At 37.6% G+C, this 11,894-nt stretch overlaps 2 protein-coding genes across 2 annotated transcripts; both read left to right on the top strand.

Moving 5' to 3' along the window:
- Positions 1 to 187: 187 nt before the first annotated feature.
- Positions 188 to 5,959, top strand: LOC114155568 (CD209 antigen-like protein E). Its single transcript, XM_028035512.1, has 7 exons — positions 188 to 1,045; positions 1,431 to 1,558; positions 2,679 to 2,780; positions 2,895 to 2,963; positions 4,149 to 4,360; positions 4,894 to 5,018; positions 5,098 to 5,959. Exons 2-7 carry the CDS (start codon positions 1,477 to 1,479, stop codon positions 5,279 to 5,281), a joined length of 774 nt encoding a protein of 257 aa, XP_027891313.1. The 5' UTR covers positions 188 to 1,045; positions 1,431 to 1,476; the 3' UTR covers positions 5,282 to 5,959.
- Positions 5,960 to 6,086: 127 nt separating this feature from the next.
- Positions 6,087 to 8,241, top strand: LOC114156280 (CD209 antigen-like protein E). The gene is made up of 5 exons (XM_028036623.1): positions 6,087 to 6,132; positions 7,163 to 7,264; positions 7,379 to 7,456; positions 7,848 to 7,999; positions 8,107 to 8,241. The coding sequence occupies exons 1-5, from the start codon at positions 6,087 to 6,089 to the stop codon at positions 8,239 to 8,241; spliced, it is 513 nt and encodes a 170-aa protein (XP_027892424.1).
- Positions 8,242 to 11,894: the final 3,653 nt, after the last annotated feature.

The following is an 11,894-nucleotide window of genomic DNA, read 5'->3' on the forward strand; positions in this document are numbered from 1 at the left end:
ATTGTTCCCTTAGCTGCTGTTCTTGATTTACTGTCAATTAAAAACATTTTCATACATATTTTCTATGTAAATTGATCTGAAATATGATGTATTTTTCTTTTAATTAGCTAAAAATGTCAAATGTATCTTTCAAGATGACACATTTCCAAAAATAAATGCATGAATAAAGATTGTAGAAATAATTTCAACCTCTATTTTTATTTTCATAGAGTTTTTGCTGCGCTAGTGGCTCGTACGTTTTTCTATAGTAGGCAGACAGGAAGGAGGACGAGGAGAGGGGGGGAGACATGCGGTAAGGGTCGTCAGGACCGGGAGTCAAACCCGCGACGTCCAAGGCCTCCAAATGTGGGGCGTGCTAACCCGCTGCACCACCGCAGCACGCCCCCCAACCTCTATTTTGTGATCTATTAATAAAATCAGACATTAAAAAAACACATCATCTGAGAACTCGCAGCAATATCATTTCATTTAGAGGTCTCACTTTTTATTTTACAAAAAAAGATGTGAAACATGAAAATGATGAAGTTTCAAGAATATGCATTTAAAGTTATTTTCTCTGTAACCAAAACTCACCCAGTCTGTGCTACATCATAAATCAGGTGATATTTTCAAAGAGAAATGACCAGTATCATCACACCAGCGCTGACCGTTATCCACAGAACCTGGTGTTCATGTTTCCAGCAGAAGGAAAGCTGAGACCACAGTCATGACTGACTCTAATTCAGATGCAGGAAAGAAGAACCAAACCTTTATTCTCCAGCTATCAGGAAACATCATCTTCAGGTGAACATGACTTCAGAACATGGTAGAAATCACCTGAACAAGGAAAGGAAAGAGAGAAAAACAGGCAAGAAACCACAAACCCTACAGGAGCGTGACAAGTTTTTAATATTCTAACAACATGTTACACAACTTCGCTGACTTTGCCAATATCTTAATTTAAGCTCAAAAGAAAGTTCCTTCCTTCAACTCAGCACAAAGCTTTTGCAACAGGAAGGTGACGGTCAGATCTTCAATCGGACAGAGAAGGGACGAAACACTGAAGGTGAGTCTAGCTGGTTTTCCGTTCAATAAATACTCAAAGAATTTCTCAAGAAAAACAAAAAAATATCTGTATTTATGTATAATTGTGTTGATTTAACACTTTGTTTTTGTCTTCTTTCTGTCTAATTTAATGGTTTTTTTGCAGGTTGCATGCAGGTATTTCTGTTTTTATTCAGAAAATACCTAAAATAAATGAAGTGAATCTTGATTTAAATAATCCAACATACATTTTTTTGATTTGCCGTCTAACTCTGGAGGTTTTCTCTATATGCAGAAAATTCCTTCTCAATTTAAATTTGGAGTTGAAGAGCAGAGTGATGGCAGCATCTGAACAGAAATGTTATGAAAATGAAACCTGAACTGGAAATTGTTTTTATTTGGTGAAGCTGCTGCACATCTATGTGACTCTGAGGACAAACTTTGTTTGTCTCCATGGCGACACCGATCAGAGAAAACGGTAGGATGACGAATGTGACGGTAAATCAGCAGGAAGGTGATGAAGAGCCAGTCAGAGGTGAGTGGTCTTCATCAGACTGAACACAAACTAATTTTTTTACACATTCAAAATTCAAAGTTTTGATGGATTTTTTGGCGTGAAGGAAATAATTTTATTTTTTAAAATGGTCTGGTGTTTAAAGTAAATGCAGAAACTATCACTACAGAAAGGGAAGAAGTTGATGAAAAATAGAAAAACTAACTGTCATGTTTCCTGTTGCTGCATATCTGATAGACAACAGAACGTCATTCTTCAGGCTTGAATAATTATTACAATTGCTTATGACAATTATTAATAAAACTCATAATTAGAAATTACAAAGTCTCGTTGTGTTGGGAGTGGATGAGCCTGTAAGGTTCTTCCTGCAGAAACTTTATTAAACCAGGTTTAAGGTTTTTCTATCAGTCAAATATTTTCACCTGAAAAGTTTTGGGTTGAAAACTCCTGCAGTTCCAGGAGCGGAAAGAAAATTTTGTCCAAAGAGACATTTTAATCTTTGTCCTGGGGAGTCAAAGCTGAAGTATATAACTTCTATAAAAATTTTGTTTTTACATATTTGTTAAAACTGTCATCATGTCAGAATGATAGGAGACAAATAATCTGTGAACAGATCGATCTTCTCCACCTCCTCCCTGAGCTGCTGTCTGTAGAAACGTAAAGCTCCAAGTCAGAAACAAGCAATCAGATCTAGGAGCAGTGTTTTAGAGCTGTCAATCAACCTCTGGTACTTGCTGCTAAACATGCTAATGGTGGACAAGCAACTTACAGTTAGAAGTAAACTGTTTATCTGCCATCATTGGTTGGTATGCTAACTAGCCGTAGCATTCATGAAAAGCTCTGTTGATAGGAAGAAGCTGCATCGTAGCAGAGAGCAAGTTCTGTCAAACATAGGGATGATTGACAGCACTAAGTCCCGCCTCCAGGCTCTGATTGGTTGTTTCTAGTAAGCACTGGGAGAAGGCAGAGGAGCTTGACTTTTTTTCACAGATTAACAACTATGATATGTTTATCTAAAACTAAAATAAAAAGTTCAGAACAGACAGATTTGATGCCAGTTTCTTTAGAGTCGATGTCAGGTTGATGTTAGCTTCTGAGAGTCTCCTGGTTCTGATCCGGTTCTGCTCTAAATGCTCCTCAGGTGAAAACCCAAGCAGAACCTCCAAGCTGCCAGCAGGGGGAGTAGTTCTGCTGGTTCTGGTCGGTCTGCTGGCTGCTGCTCTCATCATCATCTTCAGACTCTGTGAGTTTACAATCTAATTTTCCTTTTCTGAAAAGTTCAACTGATATGTTTGGTGGGAAACACCAAGTTCAGGTTTGTGTAAAAACCAAATAACTTTTGTTGTTTTTGATTCAGATGCTGCTTATTTGATGACCAATAAAAACCAGAGAGAGGAGAAAGAAGATGTGAGGAAACATGTCTCAGGTGAGGCTGTCAGAGTTTGGAGGTTTCCAGGTTCAGATGGAAAATGTCAGAGTTGATGCATCAATTCACATTTGGAGAGTAAATTCAGGACTTAATCTTTGTCTCATTTCTGTCCTCTAATGAAGTTAAAGAGACATTGATGGACTGACAGAGACAGGAAGTTAGATTGTAGCTGCAGGACAGAAGACGCCTCCTGCTGTCTCCAGATCACACAAACATCTACAGAAATCTCAGAACAACTTAACAATAATCAGTAAAGATCAATCCAGTTTATATGTGCAGCACCTTTCAGCAACAAGGCAGTTCAAAGGACTTTACATCATGAAAACAAAGAAATACAAAGTCATAGAACAAACAGTCAACAGCTGAAACAATTGAAACAATTGAAACATTTTGCCAAGTGCCATCGTTACAAATTAAATGTTGGTCAGTGTTTCATTTATTATGGTTAATTATAATGAGGCTCCATTTATACAGGGCTAATCAATAGGTTACAGATATGTTATGCATTCCTCTATAAACACTTAATAAATTATTAATAACTGTTTATTATACATTAATTAAAGGTGAGAAAGACACTATAAGCTGAAAAAATTATGTTTTGTTATGCTTACAATGTAATCTGAAATTTTTATTATAACAACTCTAAATAAAATTTAAAGGTGAACAGACTTGGCTCACTATTTGGCAGGAAACTGGGAGATTTTTTTCTCCTTCTCACCCTTAATGAGTGCATAATAAACAGTTATTAATGATTTATAAAATGTTTAGAGATGAATTAACACCATGTCTACGAACAAAGGGGAGCTTCATTATAAAGTAACAGAGATTTATTCCTCCTGATTCACTGAAGATGTCATGCTCCGTGTTTTTCTGTGTGTTTATTTCGAGTTTCCTGTGTCTCTGAGTCTCTGTGTTGTCCTGTCTTCCCCTTGATTACTCCCAGGTGTTTCTCGTTCAATGATTACCTCCTGTGTATTTAGTCTCACCTGTGTCTCTGTGTTTTGTCGGGTCCTCGTTGCTTGGCGCTTCTTTTCTGTGTACCTGTTTGTTTGCCACAGATATTGCTGTTGCTACTGGTGGGAGCCCTGGCTTCTGCTCAGCCGAGCCGCCAGAACTTTGTGGACTGTTTTGAACAGGATTAATTATTAAAATTACCATCTTCACTTCAACCTGGGTCTACAGCGTCTCCCTCACCACCTTCAACGCCGCACTACATGACAGAAGACGTTGTTGTGTTTGAAGAGGAAACCTGTCTGAAGTGTGAGGCAGGATGGGAGCAACATGCAGGAAAATGTTATTATTTTTACACCGTGAGATCAGCCTGGACTGAGAGCCGACGTTTCTGTCAGAATCTGGGATCAGACCTGGTGAAGATCGACAGCAGAGAGGAGCAGGTATGAAACTGCTGCAGGTTCAGCTTCTCTCTGGCCACCAGGGGGACCCCAAGAGCACCAAGCCAGCATGATCAAACATAGATATAATAAAAGTAACATTTAATAATACAAACTAAATGGAAAAACAATTTACATATTGATTTTATAATTGTTGTGTAAATAATGGTTAATCTCTTCCTGCTGTCAGTGTTGGGGAAATATAAGATATCAAACTTATCTTGTTTACTGTAAATTTAATATTTGTCCTTTAAACAGTTAAATTAATATGGCCAGTCTGCATTTCATAATCCAAATGAAATGTTTTAGTTTGTTACTCCTGTCAGGTTAAAATCAATAGCCGTAACAACGCTGCTATGACATGATCTAGTTACAAAACATGCTAATGATAGATGTTAAACCAATAGAGTAGCTTAGGAATGATAAAGTGTCTGGTGTCGCCATGTTGTTATGGGGGTGGAGGGGCCACAAATAAAAAGCTGCCCATGGCCCCGAAAGGTTTTGGGCCGGCCCTGACCTCAACTTCTCCTGTCCAGATGTTCCTGGAGGTCAGACTGAGAGCGTTGATGGAGGATGATGAGGACCGGTTCTGGATCGGACTGACGGACTCAGAAGTAGAAGGCAGATTCTTGTGGGTGGATGGATTGCCGCTGGACCAAAGGTTTCATTGCTAAGGAAGTATTTAAGAAATGAAACAGTGGGACTTGTTTAACTTTGTTTTTCTGTTTTTCATGACGTAGTTTGAGCTTTTGGGGTTGGCGCCAACCAGACAACTGGAGCAGGGCCAGCCTGAAAGCAGCCAACTGTGTGCGGATGGGCGAGAGAGGAGGTTCTGGTGATCCGACGTCCTGGTTCGATACGTCCTGCAGCGATCCGCAGAAAAGTATCTGTGAACAAGCAGCAGGAACTCAGTCATGTGTCTGAAGTTCAGTTGAGTCTAAAAAAATGACCAGAGCTCAAGTTGGTTTTATGAAGAAAATGTAACAAATAAAATATGAATGAAAAAACACGAAAGATAAAAGGCTCAATTATTGTCAAAGTTTTATTTGTGACTTCACGAACCAGAGGAAATGATGTCATAAACCTCAAACATCCCATCATATGAATCACCTGAAAACCTTTAGAGTCTCAGTTACCATCTAACACAAGACCTGTGATGTTAATAAAAACAATAATAATTGTTTATGGAAAAGAATAATGAAGTAAACAGTTGAAGCCTCTTTATGATCGTTCAAGTTCAACAGGAAGTTTCTTCAACACAAAGCTGTGAGAAAGGAAGTTACCGAGCAGATTTTCAGTCTAAGGAGTCTGCAGTGGAGCCAGGACACGGTGGTGGTGAGTCCAGATCATTTTCTGTCCTCTGAATATTAACAGAACATCAGAGGAGACGCAAACATTTATAAACTTCAAAGGAAATGTTTGTTTTCCTTGCACTGGAAAATATCATTGCAGACATTTATGTTAAGATTAAACTAACTGTCGTTTAAAAGAATTTGAAATCAAACACAGGAGAAATATAAATCAATATAATTTGTTGTAGATCTAATATTCTGGGTTTTTGGTCAATAATTTAACTCTTTAATTAGGACAGTTTATTGAGAAAAAAGTCAAATTGGCTGTAAGTGCTCATAGAAACCATAACTGTGTCTTTGTCAGAGAGTTTTCCTTATTGTGAAGCGTCTCCATGATGAGACGTCAACAGAGCTGTGAAGAAGGTAAGAAGGAAAATATGGAGGTAAACCAGCAGAAAGGAGATGGAGAAGCTGCAGCCAGAGGTGAGTGGTCTTCATCAGACAAACATCAACCAGACTGAACACAAACTGCCTTTAGAGACAACATGCAACATCTGAACTGGAAGAAAACAGCTGTGTGTGAAACTAAACAGCCCATTTACTGCAGGATCAGATCAATGCATAAAGTTCACATATCAGTAAATAAAGTCTGAGATGTTCTTGTTTCTCTGACATGGAAGGAAACAAAAAGTAATAATAGAAATTAAAGTCATCAAGTGTCTAAAGTTAAAGTGCAGCTACAGAAAATGAGGAAGTGAAACAAAGTTAATCATACGTCATATTTTGTTTTGGTGGTAGTTTTGTCATGAACTGTTGTGGTGGAAGCGGTGAGGGAGATGCAGCAGACCCAGATGAGATGATTATGGTGATTTAATGGTGAAAATAGGCTCAAATAATTTCCAATGTCCACAAAACCTGGCGGCACAGTTGAGCAGAAGGCTAAGGCTCAGCACTGGTAGCAACAGGCTACACGCATGGACAAGACACATTGACAAGGACCCAACAGAGACACTGAGACACAGGTGACACTAAATACACGGGAGGGTAATCACAGAAACGAGACACACCTGGGAAACAATCAAGGGGAGGACAGGACAAGACGAAGACTCAGGGACACAGAAAACTCTAAATAAATACACAGAAAAACACAGAACATGACAAGTTTTTAATGTCAGCAGCATGAAAATCTGTGATCTAGAACGTCTGATTTTACAAAATGTAAAGAAACTTCATGATCACCTTGGAGAAACATTTGGTGAAGGTGAGAAGAGAAAAATCACTTGAACTGAAAGAAACAGTTTTTAGTAAGACTTAAAACATGTGAAGCAAAACATCATTATTCTTTTCATAGCATCATTGTCAGCTGTGATAATGTGATGTCACTTCCTCTTTTAAAAAGAAAACCATCTTAAAATAATTTTAGAACATATCTAAGCTTTTTACATTTAAAACACATTGTAAAAACATGTTCTGATTCGGGTTCTGATCTGGTTCTGCTCTAAATGATCCTCAGGTGAAAACCCAAGCAGAACCTGCAAGCTGCCAGCAGGGAGAGTAGTTCTGCTGGTTCTGGTCGGTCTGCTGGCTGCTGCTCTCATCGTCGTCTTCAGACTCTGTGAGTTCATCCTGATGGTTTATTCTTACTGGATTTCAGTTTATAAGACAAAACTTGTGAGGTTTAAATTCACATGATGTAACTTCATTAACTATTATTTCCTTCTCCAATCAGCTTTCGATAAAATACAAATGAATCAAACCATCAAAACCCTGGAAGAGGAGAATGAAGCTCTGAGGAGAAATCAGTCAGGTGGGACAGTCAGAGTCTGAAGGCCTGAATGTCTGACAGCAGAGACGTTTGCAGTATTTCTGAGCTGGAGTCTTACACTGATGTTAGTGATAAGTTTTGGTATGGGCTCATTTCAGGGCCGGCCGTGTCATGAGTTAAGGAAGACCAGATAGGGAAAATGTTTTGATGGAAACAAACCTGTCTTGAAAGTTAGAGCTATATGTTGCGGAATGCCAATAATGTGTAATGATGGACTGTAAAGGAGACTAAATCTAAAGATCCATAGGATCGGTAGGATAAGATTCTCTGTTGTGATCTGTGGTGCAGTTGGAAATAAAACCCTCCAGTGTCCAGCTGGATCCGTGTCTGGTGAGACTCAGCTACTGACATCTTTGTTATTGTGTATCTAAAGATAAAATGTGCCTGAAATGGGCCAAAGACTGGGACCAATATGAAGAAAAATGTTATTACTTCAACTTCATCAAATCCTCCTGGAATGACAGCAGACGTTCCTGCGCTGATCTGGGATCAGACCTGGTGAAGATCGACAGCAGAGAGGAGCAGGTATGAAACTGCTGCAGGTTCAGCTTCTCTCTGATTTCTTCTCATCATCATGATTCTTCATGTCACAGAAAAGGTTCACGGTTATTTTATCAACGTTTCCTGTTTAGATGTTCCTGAACAAAAGACTGAGAGACCTGATGGTGGATGATGAGGACAAGTTCTGGATCGGACTGACGGACTCAGGGGAAGAAGGCAGGTGGTTCTGGGTGGACGGATCTCCTCTGGACGAAAGGTTTCATTGAAGTGGAAATATGTTGGTCTGCAGAATTTCACTTGCTGGGATAAACTTTGTCTTTCTGTTCTTCATTCTCTAGTTTACATTTCTGGATTGATGGCCAACCTGATGACAAGAGTGGAAACATCCCAGATGCAGACTGTGTGAGGATGGGGAGGAAAGGAGACGGCGGTCCGAAGTGTTGGTTTGATCGATTCTGTGATCACCTGCAGAAAAGCATCTGTGAAAAAAAACCAAACCAGAAAAATACGTGTGTTTTTTTCTGAGGTATATTTAGAAAAAGAACCTGTTAATGAGAGCAGAGATTACATCTTAATGATTTTATTGACTTCAGCAGTCTTATTCATGTGTGATGTTAATTGCATTTTCTATGCATAATAATTTTATGCCAGATTTTCTTCCTTTTTGATCTCAATGTTGCTTTTCTTGTGTTATCAGTTTGGATCAGCTGTTACAGACTCTTTCAGTTGAATAAGATGAATTCCCAGGTTAAATGTTACAGCTTTGTTTTGCTGTTTTATTACATTTCACATTTACAACATTTTGTTTTATAAATGACTCAGAGTCCGAACTCTGAGAAAACACAAAAATAAGTTTCCAGTTACTTAATGCTAAAGAAATCAGTCCATTCAAACCTACCAGACAAAAATAACAGTCACACATAAACACTGGCTTTTCCTCAGGAGGAAAACTGTGATAACTGTTATGAACTGTTATGAACTGTTATGAATTGTTATGAACTGTTATGAACTGTTATGAATTGTTATGAACTGTTATGAACTGTTATGAACAGTTATGAACTGTTATGAACTGTTATGAACTGTTATGAACTGTTATGAACTGCTATGAATTGTTATGAACTGTTATGAACTGTTATGAACTGCTATGAACAGTTATGAACTGTTATGAACTGTTATGAACTGCTATGAACTGTTATGAACTGTTATGAATTGTTATGAACTGTTATGAACTGCTATGAACTGTTATGAACTGTTATGAACTGTTATGAACAGTTATGAACTGTTATGAACTGTTATGAACAGTTATGAACTGTTATGAACTGTTATGAATTGTTATGAACAGTTATGAACTGTTATGAACTGTTATGAACTGTTATGAACTGTTATGAACAGTTATGAACTGTTATGAACTGTTATGAATTGTTATGAACTGTTATGAACTGTTATGAACTGTTATGAATTGTTATGAACTGTTATAAACTGTTATTAATTGTTATGAACAGTTATGAACTGTTATGAACTGTTATGAATTGTTATGAACTGTTATGAACTGTTATGAACTGTTATGAACTGTTATGAATTGTTATGAATTGTTATGAACTGTTATGAACTGTTATGAACTGTTATAAACTGTTATGAATTGTTATGAATTGTTATGAATTGTTATGAACTGTTATAAACTGTTATGAATTGTTATGAACTGTTATGAACTGTTATGAATTGTTATGAACTGTTATGAACTGTTATGAACTGTTATGAATTGTTATGAACTGTTATGAATTGTTATGAACTGTTATAAACTGTTATGAATTGTTATGAACTGTTATGAATTGTTATGAATTGTTATGAACTGTTATGAATTGTTATGAATTGTTAGCATCAAGTTTTTGCTTTGAGTTTTCTTTTGGGTTGTAACCTTATCATTACTTTTTATTGTAATCAGTTTTTGAACCTTATTATTTTGTCTCAAGTTTTATTCGAATATACAACAAATATTCATATATCTCATTTGTATTTATATGATTCTTTTCATTTAATGACAACTGCATGACTTTGTATTTATTTTTTATTGCTCTACCATTATCAGAACGTCTTCTTTGCTTTTTGTGATTATGATTTTGTGGTATGAAGAGGACATTTTTATTTCAAAGGTCTTAGGTATGCAGAGCAATTAAGAAGAGCATTCTGTACTTAGATAATGATACAAATGAGTGATACCATGCATGCAGTTATATTTTAGAAAGTGCAAGTTGAAAAACTTTTAGTCTTTGTTTAACAATCCTTCTCTCCCATTTCTCCTTATCTGCCTGTGCAGACACATAAAGTGTTTCTGTGCTGTAAGCTCAGAGCTCAAACCAAACTCTGTGTTTTCTCTGCATGTTGCAAGGGGAAATAAATCAGGTTGACTTGGACTGCTTCCTGTCGTTTCATACATTTCATAAGAAATACAATAACAGTTACCCGTAAATATTAGTTGTTCCTCTGTTGGCAGCAGCAGCTGCTGTCAAGAGTTTGAGATCTGGAATAAATTTTTAGCATCATTTTAGCTTTGTTGAATTGTCTTAGACACTTTGGAGTGTTTTTCAGCATGAATAGTTAAAACTTATGCCACAGCATCTCAGTGGAGTTTAACTCTGGATCAGGCTCCAAGATCTTCGTTTTGTTTTTATTTTATTTTCTATATTCAGACCTGGACTTGCTGTGTAACATAAGTGTGTCAGAGTTAATGATCACAAACTAATGGTTGCATCTTTTCCCTCAGGATTTTCTGATGCAGAGCAGAATTCATCATCCTGTCACTTGGATCAGGTCATCCAGGACCGTCATGCTTTAAGCAAAAAGTTCTACTTCTGTCCCGTCAATCCACAAAATGGATCCCCTAAAGTCTTTGAATTCATTGAGATTTCTTTTGTTAATATCAGATAGACTTGTGTGTTTTTGCAGTTGACAGAGTTCTGGACTTGGTCTTCTCCCATGAAGGCCATTTGTGCTCAGGCTCTCGTAACCTACATATCAAACATTTGGTGTAGCAACCACAAAGTCTCAATAAATAAGTTATTATCATCTAAAACACAGTTTTGTCAACCAGGATCCTGAAAAATTATTGAATGCTTTAATTTTCAGTAGGTTAGTTTATGTAAATTTCCTTATAAATCAATCAGGCAGCTGCAGCTCATCCAACATGCTGCTGCCAAAGTCCTGACCAACATCAGGCAGGTAGAAATTCAACTCAATTCACTTTATTTATTTAGCACCAATTCACAACAGATGCCAATAATTCAGTCACACACTGTACAGTCCAATTAATCACAGCTACTGATCAGAGCATTAAGCTCAGTTAATTATTCAAATTAGCTTTAAAAGTTTCTGTAGAAGGAAACCAGGCAGATTGGATCCAGTCATCAGTTTGCAGCATTTTCTCTTCCTGGACAAGAATGTAGCAACAGTCTCTGAGTTGCATTGTCGCCTTCACAGCAGTCCTGCATACAGAGCATGCACACAGGGACAGTGGAGAGGAAAAACTCCAGCAGAACCAGAACCAGAACCTGGCCCAGTATGAGCCGATTTCTGCCACGACCCACCGAGGGTTTGAGAAAACAGAACAGAAAACAAACACATGATGAACTGTTCATGGGAGTAAAACGTTAATAGTTTGTGCTACATTTCCTCAGTTTCTGTCCATTATCTGCTTCTATTCACTGACATTTCTGAACATTTTCCTGCAGTTCAGCCTCGTCTTTCAGCTGATAAGCTTCTTCAGCATTTTAAACTCGACTCTCATCTTGTGGGTTGGAGTTTAGACTTCTTAATCTATAGATCTTGGTGTGTGAGAGAAATTCACCGTCTGTTTTTCCACTAGCTGATCTCATCTCATGGTCAACCACAGGCTGTTGACTCGCTATCCTACTATACATGTAAT

Source organism: Xiphophorus couchianus, chromosome 13, assembly GCF_001444195.1.
Source record: "Xiphophorus couchianus chromosome 13, X_couchianus-1.0, whole genome shotgun sequence".
Lineage (NCBI taxonomy): Eukaryota > Metazoa > Chordata > Actinopteri > Cyprinodontiformes > Poeciliidae > Xiphophorus > Xiphophorus couchianus.

What these genes read in the sequence shown, in the direction of transcription:
- LOC114155568 (XM_028035512.1), top strand. Translation starts at nt 1,477, where the DNA reads ATGGCGACACCGATCAGAGAAAACGGTAGGATGACGAATGTGACGGTA. An exon ending in TGATGAAGAGCCAGTCAGAG is followed by an intron (nt 1,559 to 2,678) that starts GTGAGTGGTCTT and finishes AATGCTCCTCAG; the next exon opens with GTGAAAACCCAAGCAGAACC. An exon ending in TCGACAGCAGAGAGGAGCAG is followed by an intron (nt 4,361 to 4,893) that starts GTATGAAACTGC and finishes TCTCCTGTCCAG; the next exon opens with ATGTTCCTGGAGGTCAGACT.
- LOC114156280 (XM_028036623.1), top strand. Translation starts at nt 6,087, where the DNA reads ATGGAGGTAAACCAGCAGAAAGGAGATGGAGAAGCTGCAGCCAGAG. An exon ending in CATCGTCGTCTTCAGACTCT is followed by an intron (nt 7,265 to 7,378) that starts GTGAGTTCATCC and finishes TTCTCCAATCAG; the next exon opens with CTTTCGATAAAATACAAATG. An exon ending in TCTGAGGAGAAATCAGTCAG is followed by an intron (nt 7,457 to 7,847) that starts GTGGGACAGTCA and finishes GTGTATCTAAAG; the next exon opens with ATAAAATGTGCCTGAAATGG.